The sequence below is a fragment of the Anolis carolinensis genome, chromosome 2 (assembly GCF_035594765.1).
Source record: "Anolis carolinensis isolate JA03-04 chromosome 2, rAnoCar3.1.pri, whole genome shotgun sequence".
NCBI classification, from domain to species: Eukaryota; Metazoa; Chordata; class Lepidosauria; order Squamata; family Dactyloidae; genus Anolis; species Anolis carolinensis.
Window position 1 is genome coordinate 194,391,987 of NC_085842.1, and position 21,437 is coordinate 194,413,423.

The 21,437-nt window shown below is 39.3% G+C and overlaps 1 protein-coding gene across 2 annotated transcripts in view; it reads right to left on the minus strand.

Moving 5' to 3' along the window:
- LOC100567765 (tetratricopeptide repeat protein 39A) overlaps nt 1-21,437 on the minus strand; it is a 52,071-nt gene that overhangs the window by 30,204 nt on the left and 430 nt on the right. For both annotated transcript variants that reach the window (XR_010003197.1, XM_003216812.4), the window contains exons 2-4: nt 13,323-13,415; nt 2,939-3,070; nt 2,390-2,457 (exon numbers count right to left, since the gene is read on the minus strand). Coding sequence is in view for 1 of the 2 variants with exons in the window: in XM_003216812.4 (XP_003216860.1) it covers nt 2,390-2,457; nt 2,939-3,070; nt 13,323-13,415 (293 nt within the window). In the remaining variant the exon portion in view is untranslated. The remainder of the gene's footprint in view (nt 1-2,389; nt 2,458-2,938; nt 3,071-13,322; nt 13,416-21,437) is intronic.

Sequence of the window (21,437 nt, forward strand, 5' to 3'; positions counted from 1 at the left end):
ACCTATCTATCTACCTTGCCACATATTTTCCACATTGTGTGTATGTGTATGTATATATAAGATACATATATATAGACAAACACATATGCAGGGACCATATGTGCCACGTGTGTGTGTGTGTGTGTGTTCTCTTCATCTCTACCTTTTATTTTTCAGTGATTGGTTTGTCCGGGGGGGGGGGGGGCACCAAAAATACTGCTTGCTTACACTTGAAAATTACCTAGGGCCGGCCCTGTCCCCATCCCACCATGGACTGCAAAAAACCCCAAAAAGAATAAGATTAACCCGAGGGACAAGACAGGGATGCCCCCTTTCACCTACCCTATTTGCAATAGTTATAGAAATATTAGCAAATATGATAAGAGAGGATACAAATATAAAGGGGATAAGGGGGGAAGGAAGATACAAAATATGTTTATTTGCAGACGATACGTTATTATCCCTTGAAAATCCAATAGAACAGTTAAAAAGAATAGAAACACACTTAACAGAGTTTGGGGAAGTCACAGGCCTTCAAGTTAATTGGAACAAATCAGAAATTTTATTATTTAATTACACTAAAGAAGAGGAAGAATAAGAGAAGGGGGTTTGTGTAGAATAAAAATAAAGAAGTCAATAAAATACTTAGGAATCAATATATCTAAAGAAATTGGCAATTTAGAAAGAGATAATATAATCAGATTTAAAAAATGTTAAAGACACTCTGGCTAAATTTATCAAGCTTAAATTGTCTTGGTTTGGTAGAATTGCATTAATAAAAATGAAAATATTACCTAAAATAATTTTTTTGTTTAGAATGCTACCTATCAAAATTTCAACTGGTGAAATTACAAATTGGCAGAATATGATAAATACCTTTTGTAATGGGAATAAAAGGGCTAGAATAAATAAGGAAAAATGGTATAAAATACAAAAGAATGGAGGTCTGGGAATACCAAACTTAAAACTATACTATATGGCAAATCAATTAAGGTATATTATTGAAGGGATTATAGGACAAGAGGATTTAGAATGGTTAGAAGAAGAGTAAAGATATAGATATGAAATTAGAAAATATTTTCTTCATAGGGAAAACCAGGAATTCGGAGAAGAAATGGTATAATAAAATAGGGAACCCCTTTTTAAAAAAAAATATTAGAAATTTGGGCCAAGTATGAAGAAAAACTAATACTACCGATCTCCCCATTAACACCGGTGTTAATTACAAAAAATTTCCCAATGAATCTCAAAAGGGAGTTAGAAAGAACATTTAAATGATGAAATTAAAGGATTGGGAATCAAAAATGAAAAATCTAGGGGAAATAAGGAATCAACTATCAGGGAGTATTGGGTGGTATAAAGTTCTACAATTGGAAAGATGGGCAAGGGAAATAAGAAAGAAATATAAGGGAGATAGAGAACTTACAAAATTTGAGAAGATGATTAGTCAAAGGGGGGGAAGGGAAGGAAAAGAAAGAACCAAAGGTATAACAAGTGATATTTACAAATTGCTAATAGATAAAGAACAGGAGCAGGATCACCTTAAAGAAATGTGGGAGTTAGATTGCAATAAGGAAATACACCCTCAAATCTGGAAATAAATGTGGAATATGCGTATATTAAAAAACATGTCTATAAGAATAAAAGAGAATTATTATAAAGTGGTTTGGAGATGGTACCTCACACCAATTAGATTAAATCAAATTGATAAGAAATACTCTAAGCAGTGCTGGAGGGGCTGCCAGGAAAATGGTACATATATACATATGTGGTGGTCCTGTAAATATGTTCAAAAATTTTGGGAGAACGTTTTTAAAGAAATAAAAGGAATCAGCAAAACAGAAATAATAGGAACGCCTGAAATAGCACTGTTGTCATTTATGGATAATATTCAAGTATCAAAAGAGTTAAAGGAACTAATCACCAACTTGCTAACAGCAGCAAGATTGTTAATAGCCAAAAAATGGAAAGGTAGTGAGGAGTGCTAATTGGAAGAATGGTATAAGGAGATTTGGGATATTGCGATAAATGATAAATTGACATGTAAGATTAAAATTAAAAGAGGGATATTAAAAAAGGATGATTTTGGGAAGATATGGAGAAAATTTATAGAGTTTGTATATGTAGAAGGTAAGGGGGAAAAACCTGTAAAAGAAACAATGGAATTTTGGAAATAAATATTGTAATTGGCTGGTCTGGGGTGAAGGGATAGCACTAGGTGAGGGGTAATAAAAGGTAAATAATATGAGTATGTAATATAGAGAGTGAAAATACTATATGAGCTTGATATATATAACTCTGTATTGCAAATTTGTTTAAGAATGTATAAGTTTTAAGTATAAATAAATTATTTTTTTAAAAAAAAACAAAAAAACAATAATTTCCAACACCCCAAAATAACACTTCTCACCTTCAGTACATGCATCTCCACTTTGCCGACTGGAAAAGGAACTGCTCACAGTGGTTTTCCTTCGAAACCTAGCAGAAAAACCAAGAGCAGTTGCTAAGCTAGGTTCCTGCCTTCTATATCTCCTATTCCAACATATCCTCCTCACAAACACACAAAGAAGTAGGACAGTCTCTCTTTGTGCCCCTATTATAGCTCCTCTTTCTATCAGTCATACCATCATAGCTACACATCCCACGTTTCACAGCAACCTTTTTGTTTCCACCTTCAAATAGAGGTAAAGAACATGTTTTACAAATAAGAACAGTCAGAAGAGGGAGGGAGTGGGTTGACGATTATATTCTGGTTTTTTAAATCCTAGATTTGTTAATTTGGATCTGAAAGAGACAAATGTCTTTCCACAAGTGGGGAAACAGAAGGACCATTTGTGGTCATAAATTATCTGCCATATTCTTGAGAGAGGGATACATCTGACACACCAAAGCTATAGAGGCAGATCCTGATCTCTTACTCAGCTCTCTGTCTCGAATTGCTGTCCTTGGTAGCTCCTACCTCTGGCAGATGTCCTGTGCCTCCTTCATCATCTGTGCAGCATGGACAAGATCATCGTGCTCAAAGGTCATTGTGGCTTGCATCTCCAGGATAGTGGCATAGATTAAGGCATGGTACATGCTCTCCCGGGACCTGCCAATGGGGGCAAAGGGGAAGATAAAGATATGGTTCAAGGCAACAACACCTTTTAGCTGGGGTGACAGCAGCAGGGTGGCTTCTCTCAGTACCTGTCCTGCTGAGAATCCCCAAAGTATGAACAGCCAATTTATTAGGAAAGCCAGAAATCTCCACAGGCTTTTGGAAGTGTGACACTTTTGGAGATTAATTGGCATCCACACCATTTGGAATAATCATAGCCTTTGGAAAGGCATGACTTTGCTAGAGATCGTAACCTTTTTGTAAAGGATGGTCTTTCTGAGAAGAGTTAAAAACTTGCTTGAGTCCATCTTCTCCTTAGTGGTAAATATCCACTAGTATTCATGCAAGCCAGTTCAGGTTTCTCAGCTGTTAGACTGAAATCCCTGGTTATCTCTCTGAACTGTTAGGAACAAAGATAAGCCAATGCACAAAATATATAGCAGATCTTCAGAAGTGTTATTTCAGTTGCCCAAAATACAAGATAAGGTAGAAAATAAAATGAGTATTTTTGAGAACCTCAGACAGACAGATATGTATAAGATTAATAGGATTTTGAGTGATAATATAATAGCTGGAGAAATCAAAGGAAACACTTACATGCTTGATTACTGAAGTATAAATATTCAATAGTATTTCTGTACCCTCATATTACATAAGGATAAATTCATGGGTGAGAACAGGGAGGTGGCGGGACTGGGGAAAAATACTGGTATTTTGATTGTGGAATATCAAGATTGTATGTCTCTATGTGTGTGTGTATATATATATATACACACACACACACACACACACAGACACACACACACACACACACACACACACACACACACACACACACACATATATATATATTCCACAATAAAAAAGTTGCCCAAAATGTACATCTACAGGTAAAGGTTTCCCCTTGAATTAAATCTTGTTGTGTCCGATTCTGGGAGGTGGTGCTCATCTCCATTTCTAAGCCAAAGAGCCGATGTTGTCTGTAGATGCGTCCTAGGTCATGTGGCTGGCATGATTGCATGTGAAAAAAAATGTTTGATTTCTAGTCCCCTACACATGGAGCGTCGTTATCTTCCTGCCAAAGCGGTACCTATTGATCTACTCACATTTGCATGTTTTCTAACTGCTAGGTTGGCAGAAGTTGGGGCTAACAACGAGAGCTCACCCCATCCACAGATTCGAACCACCAACCTTCCGGACAGCAAGTTCTGCAGCTTGGCGGTTTAACCCGCTGCTTTTAAATCATGCTTTCAAGAGACCATTATGTTAACTTCATTAAAAGTTAACATAGTTGACTTACTTCCCAACTTCATGTATTTAACATACAGGTACATTGCTTATTGGTTTCATGTTAACTGAATAATACTTAAAACTTGTAACATACTGTACTATACTTCAACTGACTATACTATACATCTACTGCAAACAGACCCATATGTTAACTGAACATCTCACTGCAGCATACTGACTACTCCTGCTCTGACATCAACAGACTTAACTGACTTCTAACTTCAAACTTACTCAAGCCTCAACTGACTTCTAACTGACTTAACATGGTCTGTAGTCCCTCCCACAACCTCTAACAATATAAAGTGAAAATACACACTAATACATACAGTATATATAGTAAGCAATCTCAATTATATACATAATAAACAACCAGTATAGGAGGCTTGTAGAAGGTTGCTATTTCCAATACAACTCTAGCTATAGCAATTATTTATTTTGTCCTACAACTCCTATCTCCTTTAGCCAGAACAGTCAATGGTGAAAGTACAGTAGAGTCTCATTTATCCAACATATTCGTTTATCCAGCGTTCTGGATTATCAAACGCAGTCTGCCTTTTAGTAGTCAATGTTTTTGTAGTAAATGTTTTTAATACATTGTGATGTTTTGGTTCTAAATTTGTAAATATAGTAATTACTACATAGCATTACTGCATATTGAACTACTTTTTCTGTCAAATTTGTTGTAAAACATGTTATTTCAGTGCTTAATTTATAAAATCATAATCTAATTTGATGTTTAATAGGCTTTTCCTTAATTCCTCCTTATTATCCAACATATTCGTTTATACAACATTCTTCCGGCCCGTTTATGTTAGATAACTGAGAGTCTACTGTACAACAAAATCCTGTATTCATTCCTGCTGCACTTCACCCACAAAGAATTTCACTTACGTTTACCCAAGAATCAATTACTCATTTACAACAAAGAAATCAATATAACATTCTTCACAGCAATAGATTAATTAATAACATAGGTGGAGCCTAAGCATCATTTTTGCAGGTCCAGAAAAGACATTTTACACAGGACCTGTGAGTATAAGGCATCACTGTCCCTCATTCCTTATATACGTTCATTGATAAAGTTTAATTCCAAAATTACTGCATATATTCCAACATTACAGAATAAAGACATATTTGTGGGACTCGTGGGGTGTGGGGGGGGGGACGGGACGGGACGGCACACATGCCATGAGTGAGAGTGCTGTGTGCCCGTTCTATTATGCATGCCATGGGATCACCACCACTTGTAAACAACATAAAGTAGAACTGTGTACATTTCTTGAAAATTACTGATAGATTTTTCTTCAAAAATCTAATTTATCATACATGCAGATAATTCATGGTTCTTTTCTGAAAGCAAAGTTTCACACGGAAAATTCTCAGCAAGATATACCAGTTCCTGGCCTCTTCTGTCATATATAACAGTATTGATTGAAATATAAAACAAATGTTGTTGGTTGATTTGAATCTGAACACTAATGCACAGAAGTCACTATCCAAAGTCACATCAAAACTGTAACTATGGGTGAATTAGTCATTTACTCAGAGGCCTGCAATTCACACCAGAAGAAGCAAGATTTGCCTCAACTGTCACGACATTGTACTTTCTCCTTTCCGCCATGTGTCCATCATTGCTGTCTACAGACTTGAAACTGTGGGACATGTAGTTTTCTAGGATAAGACACTTCAAACAAAGGAGGAAATCTCTCATCTCACAAAGCCCTAAAAGAACTGTGCAAGCACACTCTAGTACAGAGAGTGTCCTTAAGCTGGAGTTGGGCAAGGAGGCAAAGCAGTTCAAAATATTGCTTGAGATTGCTCTAACAATGCTTTTGAATGGACAATAGGTACAACGAAATAAGCTTCTGTAAATTTTCTTTGGATTTTGGAATAACTGTATCAGCTTATGCACATCTAATGATGGGACCTGGGTCTAAACATGAAATGTATTTTTAAAAATTCCTATGTTATATACAAAGATAATTTTATATGCAATGTTTGCAATAATTCCACACATAAAATAAAATATGTGCACACTGAATCATCAGAAAGTAAAGGTACCACTGTTTCAGTCACTCATGTGGACAATTTCGGCTTTTGGAATTGCGGATAAAAGATGTTCAACATGTATAATACATGGTTTATATCCTCTACTTCCCCCTTCACAGTATATTGACTGTCGCTTGGGTTATGTCTCTCTGGAGTCCTGAGCCCTTCTGCATATCTAACCATCCAACCATAGAGGCATGAATGGAGGGTGAAAGAGAGAAACATACCAAGAGGAAAGCGTGTCAAGCCAACCCTGACTGGGACCTTCTTTCCACCTGGAAACCGATGTCTTTACTGTGGAAGAACATGCAAGTCAAAAATAGGACTCCACAGTCATCTACGTACCCACCGCCAAGACACTATACTTGGAAGGCCATCATACTTGGAAAACGAGGAATCGCCTAAGTAAGTAAGTACTGTATATACTCGAGTGTAAGCCTAGTTTTTCAGCCCTTCTTTAGGACTGAAGAAAAACCTCCTCAGCTTATACTCGGGTGAGGGTCCTGATGGGCTTATATTCAGGTCGGCTTATACTCAAGTATATATGGTATATATTTTTTCTCTATTATTATTGGTATTGTTACATTTATTATTTTACTCTATTATTGTTGTTACTTTTACATCTATTTTACTCTATTTTTATTATTATTAATACATTTATTATTTTACTCTATTTATTATTACATTAATTATTTTACTGCATTTATTATTATTATATTTATTATTTCACTATATTATTATTAAAAGGATACATAAGCACATTTACATTGAAGAAGATGAAAATAATGACTTAATCAGAGTTGAACAGTCATATATTAAATTACGGTTTGATGTAAAGATTCCAAAACATTTAAACTACTGATGCCTCAATTAATGTAATTTTATTGGTATCTCGGCTTATACTGGAGTCAATGTTTTTCCAGTTTTTTTTGTGGTAAAATTAGGTGCCTTGGCTTATATTCAGGTCGGCTTATACTCAAGTATATACGGTAAGTAAGTAATAATATGCCTTAAGCTTCAAGTTCTCAAATGTTTTCAGTCAACTAAGAATCAATTGAATATCAATTGTCTAGTGACTTATTAACTTAAAATATTATTATTATTAGGGATTTTCAAATAGGCTTACTATTAATGAAGAAATTTAATATACAGGTGGCACAGATTATGGAGAATATTTCTGGCACAGGACAGGGCCCCTGGCAGAAGTATTTTTGTAAGTGAAGGAGCAGTCTGGGCAGAACATTATCAATTTTGTGAACTTGCATACAATACAATAAAAAGACAAAATACAGTTCTATGTGTATATGGGCATTGAATGTTTGCCCTATATGTATATAATGTGATCCACCCTAAGTCTCCTTCAGGGTGAGAAGGGCGGAATATAAATACTGTAAATAAATAAATAAACAGAAAAATACCACCAAATAAAGCAAAAGTGTGATTGTGTGTGAATTAGACCCTTGCTCAGAGGCCTACAATTTTTACCAGAAGACTACAATGAAGACAATGACAAAACAATAAGAATGTAAAAAATCTAGAGCATTACATTTATATATATCTCCTCTTTCCCTTGATATAAAACACTGCTAAGCAGATGAAAACCAGTGTGGTGGTTTGAACACTTGACTACGACTCTAGAGACCAGGGTTAGAATCCCCATTTGGCCATGGAGGTTTATGGTAAAGTCACTCTCTCTCAGTCTCAGAGAAAGGTAAAATAAGCCCCTCTCTTGAACAAACGCCATATGTTTGCCTTAAGGTCACCATAAGCTGGAAAAGACTTAAAGGCATACAACAGCAACCAAGTAAGCAAATGCAAAGATGGCTATAAATTAGGACACTTTTTTGAGTGATGATCAGCCATGCTCAGCCTAGTCTGAGCGGGGTTCATGTCCAGGGTCCAAGGCACAGATTCAAATAAAACAATGGTAGAAAGGGAAAGGAAGGTATGTTTTAGTGGTCCTAATCCAGACTGCAACTCCCTTAGCAAGAGTGAAAAAAAAATACAGAGCATGAAATATGCTTGAGGAGTTAAACCCAAGAACAAAGACTGATTTAGTTTCAGTGAAAGCACTGGTTGGAAGTCACATATTATAACTTAACTTAATCACATTTTCATAGAAATCAAAAGCCTTCTCTTGAGAAACGGGATAAGAAGAGTATCTTTATAATAGAGGAAACAGTTTGGAACATCAATATTCTGAACTTTTGGGAAGAAAAACGTCAGCCTTTCTTTTATTCTTTTCCCATCTACTGAACCCTTTTCTTTTTCTCCCTACTATAGGCAGGAGCAACCACTGATAAGGGGAGGTTCAGATCTTAAAATTATTTTCTAACATGTGCAGACATAGAGTGTGTAATTCAGTCTCATACTGTTTGCACACATATATACAAGCATACTTTGGTTAACAAAGACTCTGAGAAGGAAGCTTCTTTTTATAGTCTTTTTATGCTTGCCCAGCCCTTCTCTCCTCCTTGCCCTCTGTCTAGGAGTTGCTGGGTTTTTTTTATAGCAACATCAGCATTGGGAAGATGTTGGATGGTGACAAGAGAGAAGGATTTTAGAGTTGAATTGCAGAAGCATGAGCAAGAAAAGAACAGGACTTTAACTCAGTGGTTCCCAATCTGTGGTCCATGGACAACCAGTGGTCCCCAAGAACTAAAATATGGTCCGCAGCCTCACTGTTACTAAACCGTTGCAACAAAAGTGACTAGTCTCACGAAACCCTCTTATAGTGTCAAGGCAATTGGGATGTTGGGAGAGGAGAGGCTGTCTACTCACGAAAGGCGGACAACAAGCCTCCTGACTGCTGCTTCTCCTCCTCCTTCCTCCCCCTGAACGAAGCCATTCCATGTGGCACCTGGAAGCGAGGGTACCTTTGTGTCTTCGTTTTTAGGCCTGTTCCTAGGGTTATTTGGGGTGCTGATTCAGAAAATTGCATTGGCTAGACCACATCAGCTTTAGATTATTAAATATGGCTTTCTGTAGGTGAGCAGATGGTGAGTACTGGATGCCATATGTTCTGTATCAGAAACTAGAGCTGATGTGTTCTATCAAATGCAATTTTCTGAATCAGCACCCCAAATAACCAAACCGAATCTAAAGTTGACCAAAAACTGATTCATAACACTTTTGGTACTAATGTTGGAGAGTGGGCGCTGGTCAAAGTGGTTCCTGGTCAAGTGGTCCCTGGTCAAAAAAAAAGATTGGGAATCACTGCTCTAACTGATCCAATTGTAGCAATGTATGTCCCCTTACAGCAGGCAAGATAAACAGCAGCTAACTTTAGAATCCTTACTGGGCATATCTGAACAGCAAAACAGAGAAAATGAGTTTTCAAGTTTCACTAACTTCCCATAGTATGTTAAAAAAGCACAGATCTGTAAGCTTGACCAACAAAATAGGAATTATGAACCTTTGGCTGACCTGGTTGTTTTAATTTCATATGTGCCAACTCGCTGAAACTTGTTTAAATTCTCTTACTTTTGGTGGCATGGGGCATATATTCTTATTATTTTCTTGTTATTTCTGCCTCTGGTGTCAACTTTTCTGTTAAAGAAGTAATGGCCAGAAATACGTATGTCTACTCTGTTAATTGAAGTATTAAAAAGGTCAAGGTTTCCCCTTGGCATTAAGTCTTGTTGAGTTTGACTCTGGGGGTTGGCGCTAATCTCCAGAGAGCCGGCACTGTGTGTAGACTCCTCCTAGGTCATGTGGCCAGCATGACTGCATGAAGCACTGTTACCTTCCCACTGAAGCAGTACCTATTGATCTACTCACATTTGCATGTTTTTGAACTGCTACATTGGCAGAAGCTGGGGCTAGCAAAGAGAGCTCACCCCATCCTGCAGATTCGAACCACCGACCTTCCAGTTATCAAGTTCAGCAACTCAGCGGTTTAACCTGCTGCGCCATGGTGGCCCCTTAATTGAGGCACACAAGTGCTATTTTTCTATATGCAAATCAATTTACCCAATAACAATTAAGTCCTAATACACAGCACATTGCATTTTAAAAAAAAATCAACAACCCACTAATAAGATACTTGCCATTATCATGTTATTCTTACTTGCTTCCAAAAGACACATGAAAAATATGGTCTTTGTAACTACTCCAGAACACCAAACAAAAGATTTTTCGCTAGCCAAATGTTTTATTTCATGCCACAACGGCAGGAGTAAACAGTGTTTCACATTTTGCGTTCCACTATTTGTTTTAATGACAGGTGCCCATTGTAACATGCTTTTAAATCGTTCCACCATCCTTTCCATAAGCTCAGGCCAAAAAACAGACGTCATGAGAATCTCACCGATCTCACCAAACTAGTGTATGGTGTAAATAATTACAAATAATTACTTATACTGAATTGCCTTTTCTAATAAGAAAAATATAAACATGTTGCATGCATTACAATAATAACTTAAGAGATAAATTCATTCTTGCAGTAGAATTGGAACATCTAAATTATTTTTATAACTACAGAGATGAGACCTTACTAAACTACAGAGGAGGAATATATGATATACAGTAGTTCACATGCAAGCTTATTCTGCTGCCTCATGCTTTACTCTAGGTAGGGAACATGAGAGAAGCTTCCCAGCAGGATGACATCCAGGAATCCCCTGGGCAATATCCTTGCAGACAGCCAATTCTCTCACACCAGAAGCAACTTGCAGTTTCTCAAGTCATTCCTGACATGGAAAAAGGGTAGTAAACAACATCAGGGAGGAAAGGGTGATACAGGAACAAGTAGCGTTTGGATTTTTTTAATGAATGGAAAAGAACAGAGTTACTATTGAGATATTGGAACAAAGCTAAATTTAAATTTCTAAAACAGAAATTCTTATGGGAGTTAAGTAGGAGCTTTGTTGTGATTGTATAAATCACAAATAAGTTTCTCTACTGCTGTAGAATATCATAACTTTATTTTTATCAGAACAAGTCTCTGGCTTTCATAGTTCTTAAGGAGAAAAGTGGACAAAATATGAACTTCTTGACAAAATATTTAAAACACTGTATCAAAATAGTTAAAACACATGCACTGTTGCGAAGTCTCTCCTGTTCATTCACCAAACCCTTCATTACTGTTACTATTTTGTGCAAGTGTTTCATTTCCAAACAGACATTTATAAAGTGATTACAAAGGCCTGAACAAGAATATAACTGTATAAGTCAAATCAATCAATTAAAATGTACTTTCCTTTTGAGCCCACTTAATCCCATTCTACATCTCATCCCGACATGCTTCACTTGTAAATCTGTAGTCACACAATTTGGCCAGCATTGTTGATATATGCTGCCAAGTCAGATTGAGGCCCTCTCCACACAGCCGTATAAAATCCCATATTACCTGCTTTGAACTGGATTATAAGGCAGTATGGACTCAGATAATCTAGTTCAAAGCAGATATGGTAGATTATTCTGCCTTGATATTCTGGGTTTCATGGCTGTATGAAAGAGCCCTCAATGCATGCAACCCTTATGAATGAGAGACCTCCTGGGTCCTATCTCACCACCTTATAATGCAGTTTGAAACTGTGTTATATGGTCAGTGTAGATTCAAATAATGCAGTTTAACTGCACTGAATTGCATTATGTGAATCTACATTGACCATATAATGCCCTATCCTTGACAGCCCTGCTCAGGTCTTGTAGACTCAGGGCCTCAATGGCTTTCTTGATTGATTCCATCCAGTTGTAATGCTGTTTTCCTCTTTTACTATTCCCTCCCACTGTAACAACAAACGTATCTCCCTCTATGAACCACCTCGGAGTTTAAGATGGTTGGGGGAGGCCTGCTCTCAATCCCACTTCCTTCGCAATTGCGACTGGTGGGGACGAGAGACAGGGCCTTCTCAATGGTGGCCCCCCGGCTGTGGAACTTGTTCCCTAGCGATATCAAATCAGCTCCCCTCTCCCAGCCTTTAGAAAGAGAGTAAAAATGTGGCTGTGGGAACAGGCCTTTGAAAAATAGCGCAGTGCAATAAATTTATCTGGAAGCCATGCAATGGATTATAGAACGGCTTTAGACCTTGTCTTTGGATGGCATGTCCCATATTGGAATGTACTTTAATTATGTTTTTATGTCTGTTTTAAATTTAATAATTTTATTCATGTCTGTGTATTATGTTCAAGGCACTGCACAGGTGCCATTTGTAAACCGACTTGAGCCCCCCTTGGGATAGAGAAAGGCGGGATATAAATATTGTAAATAAATAATAACTAACAAGCACAATTTTTCCCAGTTAGAACTGTCATCTCAGGGTATGTCTGATGTACAATAACCTCAATCTAACCATTTTACCTTCTTGAGAGAATGGGAGAACGTTTAAAGATAGAGTACATACATGAAAAAAAAGGTTTCCCCTGACGTTAAGTCCAGTCGTGACTGACTCTGGGGGTTGGTGCTCATCTCCATTTCTAAGCCAAAGAGCTGGCATTGTCCATAGACACCTCCAAGGTCATGTGGCCAGCATGACTGCATGGAGCACCATTACCTTCCCGCCAGAGCAGTACCTATTGATCTACTCACATTTACATGTTTTTGAACTGCTAGGTTGGCAGGAGCTGGGGCTAACAGCGGGCGCTCATTCCGCTCCCAGGATTAGAACCTGGGACATACATAGAGTGTGGCTATTAGAAGAAGTAGTGGGTGGGAACCAGTGTGGGATAATGGTTTCATCAATGGACTAGTTCTCTAAAGAAAGGTTCAAACCTTTGCTTGCCCATGAAAATCCACAAGGGAACCTTAGGCAAGTCACTCTTAGCCTCAGAAAACCCTGCGGTAGGTTTGCCATAAGTCGGAAACAACCTGAGATCACATAACAACACAGGGTGTGGGAAGGGCAATGGCCCAGGTCTGGCCTTTCTGACTGTGTTCATCAGATTGGGTGCCTCTCCCTCTCACCTGGGTTGCAACATCTCCAGGCTCTCACTGAACTGGTTACGCAGGAAACAGTTCAGTGCTGCTGTGCACTCGGCCAAGGCAGTCTCCAGGTTGCTGTAGCAAAGATGGACAAAAGGAAAGAAGTTGGGTTAGAATAAATGCGACATGTATTTCCAAGGACACTTGGAAGATCTAGCTGCCGCACAGTAAACCTTGGAGAAGTTACATTTTTGGACTATTCCAGTATTCCCCCTACAGCATAGTTAAAGGTCATGCTGCCCAAAGGAACCTAGGACTTGCATTCCAGGTGAAGGGATTTTTCCACATAGAAGAAATGTCAGTGTAGCTATCCATCAAAGCATAGATCACTGGAAAGGAAGGGCTTTGGCAACTAAGATCAGAGCTGCATTTTCACTTTAAAAATACACTATCACGTTACACTAATTTTAGATTTAATAGAATGAATTATTCTGCTTCTTGCCAGCTAGCAAAGCAATTGCTCAGAGAGAAAGGTTTGAGAATTTACAGAGGAAGGGAGCCTCTAGGGATAACTAATTAGGATGCCAACATGTCTTCTTTTTTTACAGAAGATATATATTTATATGAAAGTCTACAAGGTGACTTTTTTCTTTTTGAAGGCAGCATTTATTAAAAGTAGTTAAAGCATTGTCTGGCCCAGCCAACAATGGAATAAGAGTCATATGGAGGGAACATCAAATATACAGTAGAGTCTCACTTATCCAAGCTAAACGGGCCAGCAGAAGCCTGGATAAGTGAATATCTTGGATAATAAGGAGAGATTAAGGAAAAGCCTATTAAACATCAAATTAGGTTATGATTTTACAAATTAAGCACCAAAACATCATGTTATACAACAAATTTGACAGAAAAAGTAGTTCAATACACAATAATGTTATGTTGTAATTACTGTATTTAGGAACTGAGCACCAAAATATCATGATATATTGAAAACATTGACTACAAAAATGGCTTGGATAATCCAGAAACTTGGATAAGCGAGGCTTGGATAAGTGAGATTCTACTGTACTTGAAGTTGACCATCAACACTTGGCATCTAATGTCCCTTTAGCACTTCTGTGAAATATGTACTGTAACTTCATTTAATTATAAAAATAATGTATTATTTTGCAACAACCATAACAAATTAGCACACTCCATTTATTGCAAATTGTTGTCCTTTTTGCTATGCTATTGGCCACCAGTACAGCCAAAACAGTTAGTGGATGTACAGATGACACACAGTCTTGGCAGATGTTAATTAATGATCTCCTCAAACCTAAATGAGGGAATGTGGTGTTACCCAGGTGTTTTGGCCTATAACTCCCACAAATCCCAGCCAGTTTACCAGATGTTGAAGGCCAAAACATTTGGAGATCCACAGGTTGAGAACCACTGCTTTAACGGGACTGATCTAGGCTACAACCCCAGTACCATTTCAGTAAGAAGTCTGGGGTTAAACTGTAGAGTATTATTTTAACAAGCTTATTTCACCATATCTATGTACCTATTGCCTAAATCTTGTTTTGTTGGACCCAATGACAAACTGCAAGAAGCACTATTCTAGCTTCTGGCTGTTAGGATTTCTGGGAGTTGAAAGTCAAAACATCTGGGGAACCACAGGTTGAGAACCACTGCTCTAGATTCAGGGAATTCATGCTCCCCCTCTATTCTGCCTTGGTCAGACCACACCTGGAATACTGTGTCCAATTCTGGGCACCACAACTTAAGGGAGATGTCGACAAGCTGGAATGTGTCCAGAGGAGGGCAACTAAAATGACCAAGGGTCTGGAGAATAAGCCCTACGAGGAGCAGCTTAAAGAGCTGAGCATGTTTAACCTGAAGAAGAGAAGGTTGAGAGGAGACATGATGAGGGCCATGTATAATATGTGAGGGGAAATCATAGGGAAGAGGGAGCAAGCTTGTTTTCTGCTGCCCTGGAAACTAGGACATGGAACAATGGCTTTGAATTACAGGAAAGGAGATTCCACCTGAACATTAGGAAGAACTTCCTAACTGTGAGAGCTGTTTGGCACTGGAACTCTCTGCCTCAGAGTGGTGGTGGAGGCTCCTTCTTTGGAGGCTTTTAAACAGAGGCTGGATGGCCATCTGTCTGGGTGGCTTTTCCTGCTTCTTGGCAGGGGGTTGGACTGGATGACTCACAAGGTCTCTTCCAACTCTGTTTCTATGATCCCATAGTCAGTGGGAAAAAGCAATTCTGGAAGGAACTCCATACATGCGTTTGTGCCTTCAAGTCAACAGTCAACCTATTGGTGACCCCATGAATTTCATAGGGATTTCTTAAGAAAGGAATACTCAGAGGTGGTTTTGCCAGTTTCTTCCTTCTGAAATACAGTCCAGAGCACCTAGCTTCTGGGTTTAAGCAAGCTCTACATGGGCAAGCCACAGAATTGGATCTGGATAAAATTAAAGTAATGATGGTTGACAGGCCATGTGACTTGAGAAACAAGGACACCCATTATTGATTTGACTTTACCCTCTCTAGTCCCTCGTGCTTATAATTTTGATTCAGAAGTTGCCCTCACTGGACAGAGAAACATTATCTTCTCTAACACAAAGTAAGAAAAACCTTTTCTTCCTGGTGAAAATCAGATAGAAAAGGGATAGAATCTTAAGTCACAAAAGTAGTTCAACATGATTCAACAGACCTTTATCAAAGGTTAACAATATGCACATGTGAAATGAAACAATCCGGTCAGGCAAATCTTGTATAAGTAAACAAAACATTGTTAACGTTTTGAATACCATATTAAAGTTTATTTCAAGATGTGCTCAGGGATTACTTTTTCTTTCATTTTATTTTTTCAACCCACACTTTTCTTATTTCTATTTTAGTAGCCAGAATTACAGGTAAAGGTAAAGGTAAGTGTAGTCATGTCCGACTCTGGTGGTTGGTGCTCATCTCCATTTCTAAGCTGAAGAGCCGGCATTGTCTGTAGACGCCTCCAAGGTCATGTGGCCAGCATGATTGCATTGAGTGCTGTTACCTTCCTGCCAGAGCAGTACCTATTGATCTACTCACATTTGCATGTTTTTGAACTGCTAGGTTGGCAGAAGCTGGGGCTAACTGCGGGAGCTCACCCTGCTCTCCAGATTCAAACTGCCGAACTTTTGGTGAGTAAGTTCAGTAGCTCAGCGCTTTAATCCGCTGCACCACCGAGGGTTCCAACCAGACTTATAGATTTGTTTTTTTAAGATATTAGAGGCAGGCTTGGTCACAAATGCTGAGTCTGGAATTCTGGATGCCGCTACTGTTTACCTTCCCTGTACACACAGGGAAGAGAGGTTTGGAGAGAGCAAAATCTCGTTCTTTACCAATTTAGAGTTTACTTCATTGTTTTCTGCACACTACTGCAGTCCTACAATGAATGTATGTGTTTCTCCAGTGCTTCTCATCACTATCTGCCCACTGCCAATGCTATGAAAATCTTGCAGGTAGAGAAGAAAGGTGGCTAACTGAGGGTCCTTCCACATAGCCATATAACCCAGAATATCAGGGCAGAATAGCCCACAATATCTGCTTTGAACTGGAATATCAGAGTCCACACTGCCATATATCCCAGTTCAAAGCAGATAATGTGGGATTTTATTCAACTGTGTGGAAAGGTGCAAAAACAACTTTGCAAAAGGATACTTTCTTTGTTGGAGGCTTTAACTGACATATGCCTGTATTACTTGAAGCTTTGGGTTTTATGCCCTCTCTTTGGATGAAAATAATTTACAACAGCATTTTCTTTGGCAAAGATGACTTCCTCAATCACTGTTAGCATAACTCCCATGCCACAGATTATAGACTCCAGCTGTAAGATTTTTGTTCTTATTTTCAAAAGAGAAGGACTAATTTCCTCAATTGATTGGGGTAAGTCGTATGAGGTATTTTGCAAAAAGTTAACTATATTTACATGAAAAGACAAATTTACTCAGTGATCTAAAACTATTAACTTCTCCCCTGGATCCATGTCTCATACTATCAGGGAAACGCCCCATGTCATATACTCCTTCCTTCTACTTCCTCCTGAGGTTTCAAGGGAAGGCCCTGGATATCTGTTTGTCGAAGTCACCTATTATTTGGTTACTTTCTAAGCTTGCTCACCTCAGCTTTTCCGGCAAGCACAGGGTTCCCAAGTTGGTGAACACTAAACAAACACAGGCTTGGCAAGGCCTTTGCCAGCACATCTACCCCACCTTTTTCAAACAGGACTCGGGCCCCTTCCACACAGATGAATAAAATCCCATGTTATCTGCTTTGAATTGGAATATATGGCAGTGTGGACTCAGATATCCCATTTCCAAGCAGATATTGTGGGATTTTCTGCCTTTATAATCTGGGTTATATGACTGTGTGGAAGGGTCCTGGGTCCACTGCAAAGGTGGGGGCATACGGTTATTGTCACTTCCTAGGAATTCAGACGTAGTTCTGTTCAAGATCCCAAAAATGTGCGCCAGAAATAAGTGATGCTTGGAAACTTGAAACTTTTCTTTTTCTTTTTACCATCTGTGTGTGTGTGTGGGGGGGGGGGGGATCTTACAATTTCCAGACTCTCTCAGGTAGCATGTCGTCAATAATAGTTATGTTTCCAAATTTTTGAATTCAGGGTTGTTCTTAGATTCATTTCCTGACTTATCATAGGAACACAGAATGCTGACTGAATGATGCCATCAATCCATTTTGCACAGGATTGGCAATGCCAGGGTAGGCAACATGTTGCTCTCTAAATATTTCTGGAATGCAGCTCCCAATATCTCCCACTATGTTGGTTGTGGCTGATGGAAGGCATGCATGGTCCACCCTTTCCCTATGTAAGGTTTGAACAAAGTGTGGTCCTTCAAATTCTACAATTTTCATGAACCCTAGTCAAAATAACTGAACGAGAGGAATATTTCCCAACCTTTGGTCCTCCAGGTGTTTTGGACTTCAGCTCCTACAATTCCTAACAGCTGGTAAACTGGCTGAAATTTCTGGGGGCTGCAGACCAAAACACCTAAAGGACCAAAGTCTATGCTGACGGTCAACAGCCCTTTAAATAGGAGACTTTTCCTCACCCCTACTTGCTGTTGTGAAGTGATTTTCCCCTTAGTGTTAGAGCAGGCATGGGCAAACTTCAGCCCTCCAGGTGGTTTGGACTTCAACTTCCACAGTTCCCAACAGCCTACCATAGTTGTGGACGAAACGTCAGGAGAGAATACTTCTGGAACATGGCTATACAGCCTGGAAAACATACAACAACCCAGCCTACCGACTGTTGGGAAATGTGGGAGTTGAAGTCCAAAACACCTGGAGGGCTGAAGTTTGCCCATGCCTGTGTTAGAGAGATCCAGTTAAAAGAGAAGTCAAAATCATGGGGTTCTTCAGATGTTAGACTGCAGCTCCCAAGGGTTCCTGTTCAGCAATATCTGGGGAACTGCATGAGTCCCATCACTAAATAAAAGCAGCTGAAGTAGAGGATGGCAAAAACTCTTCAACAACCTGCAGCCTGAGGCCTGTACTCTTTGCAGGGCTCTCACAATTTCTGGTCTGATCTTAAGGGATAGAAATTGAGAAAAGCATTTATCAGAAATGCTGGCATGCATAGATACTGCTGCCCTGCTTCCTCCTCTCACCCTAGGAAGCATAGCCAATGACAAGGGATTGTGGGAACTGTTGTCAAATAGCATCTGAAGAGATGCATCTGCTACACACTCCCAATAACAGACTCTAGGTCCTTCCACATAGCCCTATATCCCAGAATATCACAGCAGAAAATCCCACATTATCTGAGTGTGGACTCAGATAATCCAGTTCAAAGCAGATATTGTGGGATTTTCTGCCTTGATATTCTGGGATATAGGGCTGTGTGGAAGGTCCCTCAGGATGTTGCTCTTCAGTCACCACAAACTACAGTTTTCTGTACAAGCTCTGCATACCTAACCAGGAACTTCCTGATCTAAGTGTAAGACCCAGAGAGATTAATAACCAATAAATGGCAAGCCTACATCCTTGAGCTGAATCCAATCCAGTACTAGGCCCCTTCCACACAGCTGAATAAAATCCCACATTATTTGACTTGAACTGGGTTATATGGCAGTGTGGACTCAGATAACCCAGTTCAAAGCAGATATTGTGGAATTTTCTGCCTTGATATTCTTGGTTATATGGCTGTGTGGAAGGGCACAATATGTGCTTTGAACTGGGTTATCTGAGTCCACACTGCCATATAGGTAAAAAGATAACTGACATTAAGTCCAGTTGTGTCTAACTCTGCGGGTTGGTGCTCATCTCCCATTTCTAAGCCAAAGAGCCGGAGTTGTCTGTAGACACCTCCAAGGTCATGAAGCCAGCATGACTTCATGGAGCACCGTTACCTTCCTGCTGGAGTGGTACCTATTGATCTACTAACATTCGCATGTTTTCGAACTGCTAGGTTGGCAGAAGCTGAGGCTAACAGCGGAAACTCACTCTGCTCCCCGAATTCAAACCGCCAACCTTTCAGTCAGCAAGTTCAGCAGCTCAGTGGTTTAATCCACTGTGCTACCTCACACTGCCATATATTCCAGTTCAAAGCAGATAATGTGGGTTTTTATTCAGCTGTGTGGAAGGGGTCTAACATGTGCAGTGTGTATCGAAATCTCATGATGTATTTTTCAAACTAGAGTCCAGACCACAGTCTGGGGAATCCTGAACCTCTGCCTAAAATGTTTGAAGACCCCTAAAATAGAGAATGCCCCCTCTCCTAAAAAAAAAAAAAAAAGCAATCAAGCAGGACTAGATCTGATCAGGTTTTGCATAGGGCCCTTCCACGGTCATACAACCCAGGACATCAAGGCAGAAAATCCCATAATATCTGCATTGAACTGGGTTATCTAAGGCCCCTTCCAAACAAGTGAATAAAATCCTCCAGCATCTGCTTTGAACAGATATTGCAGTGGCAATATGGCAGTGCAAATTCAGATAACCCAGTTCAAAGAAGAAACTGTGGGATTATCTGCCTTGATATTCTGGGTTATATGGCTGTGTGGAAGGGCACAATATGTGCTTTCAACTGGGTTATCTGAGTCCACACTGCCATATATTCCAGTTCAAAGCAGAAAATATGGGATTTTGTTCAGCTGTGTGGAAAAGGTCTCAATGAGAACCAATGAGAACCACACAGCCCTATATCCCAGAATATCAAGGCAGAAAATCCCACAATATCTGCTTTGAACTGGGTTATCTGAGTCCACACTGCCATATATCCCAGTTCAAAGCGGATAATGTAGAATTGTATTCAGTTCTGTGGAAGGGGGCTCAGATAATGTGGGGTTTTCTGCCTTGATATTCTGGGATATGGGGCTGTGTGGAAGGGCCGCAAGACACCCCCTGCCTCAAATACTCCATCTCTCATTCATAACACTCTTTTCCCACTATCAAATACATAAAACAAATACAGTAGAGTCTCACTTATCCAAGCTAAATGGGCTGGCAGAAGCTTGGATAAGCGAGTATCTTGGATAATAAGGAAGGATTAAGGAAAAGCCTATTAAACATCAAATTAGGTTATGATTTTACAAATTAATCACCAAAACATCATTTTATACAACAAATTTGACAGAAAAAGCAGTTCAAAATGCAGTAATGTTATGTTGTAATTACTGTATTTACGAATTTAGCACCAAAATATCACGATATAGAAAACATTGACTACAAAAATGGCTTGGATAATCCAGAGGCTTGGATAAGTGAGACTCTACTGTATATGACTTAAACTCAGTTCAACTGCCACTGTTAAGCCCTTGTGGAGAGAAAAGATGGGGTATAAATAAACATGATGATGATGATGATGATGATGATGATGATGATGATAATCTCCACTGTCCAGCAGTGGGCCAGGTGAAGCATCTGCCAGCTGCTTTGGGGCAAAGGCAACAAGGGGTTATATCAGGCATGGGCAAACTTCGGTCCTCCGTGTGTTTTGGACTTCAGTTCCCACAATTGTGGGAGCTGAAGTCCAAAACACCTGGAAGGCTTAAGTTTGCCCATGACTGGGTTGTATAGTTAGGACTCGTGTGGTGTGCGTTGTCCTTCCTGGTTGCAACTTCAGGTGCCAAAATAACTTGTCCGGCCTTGGCCTGAAGGCAAGG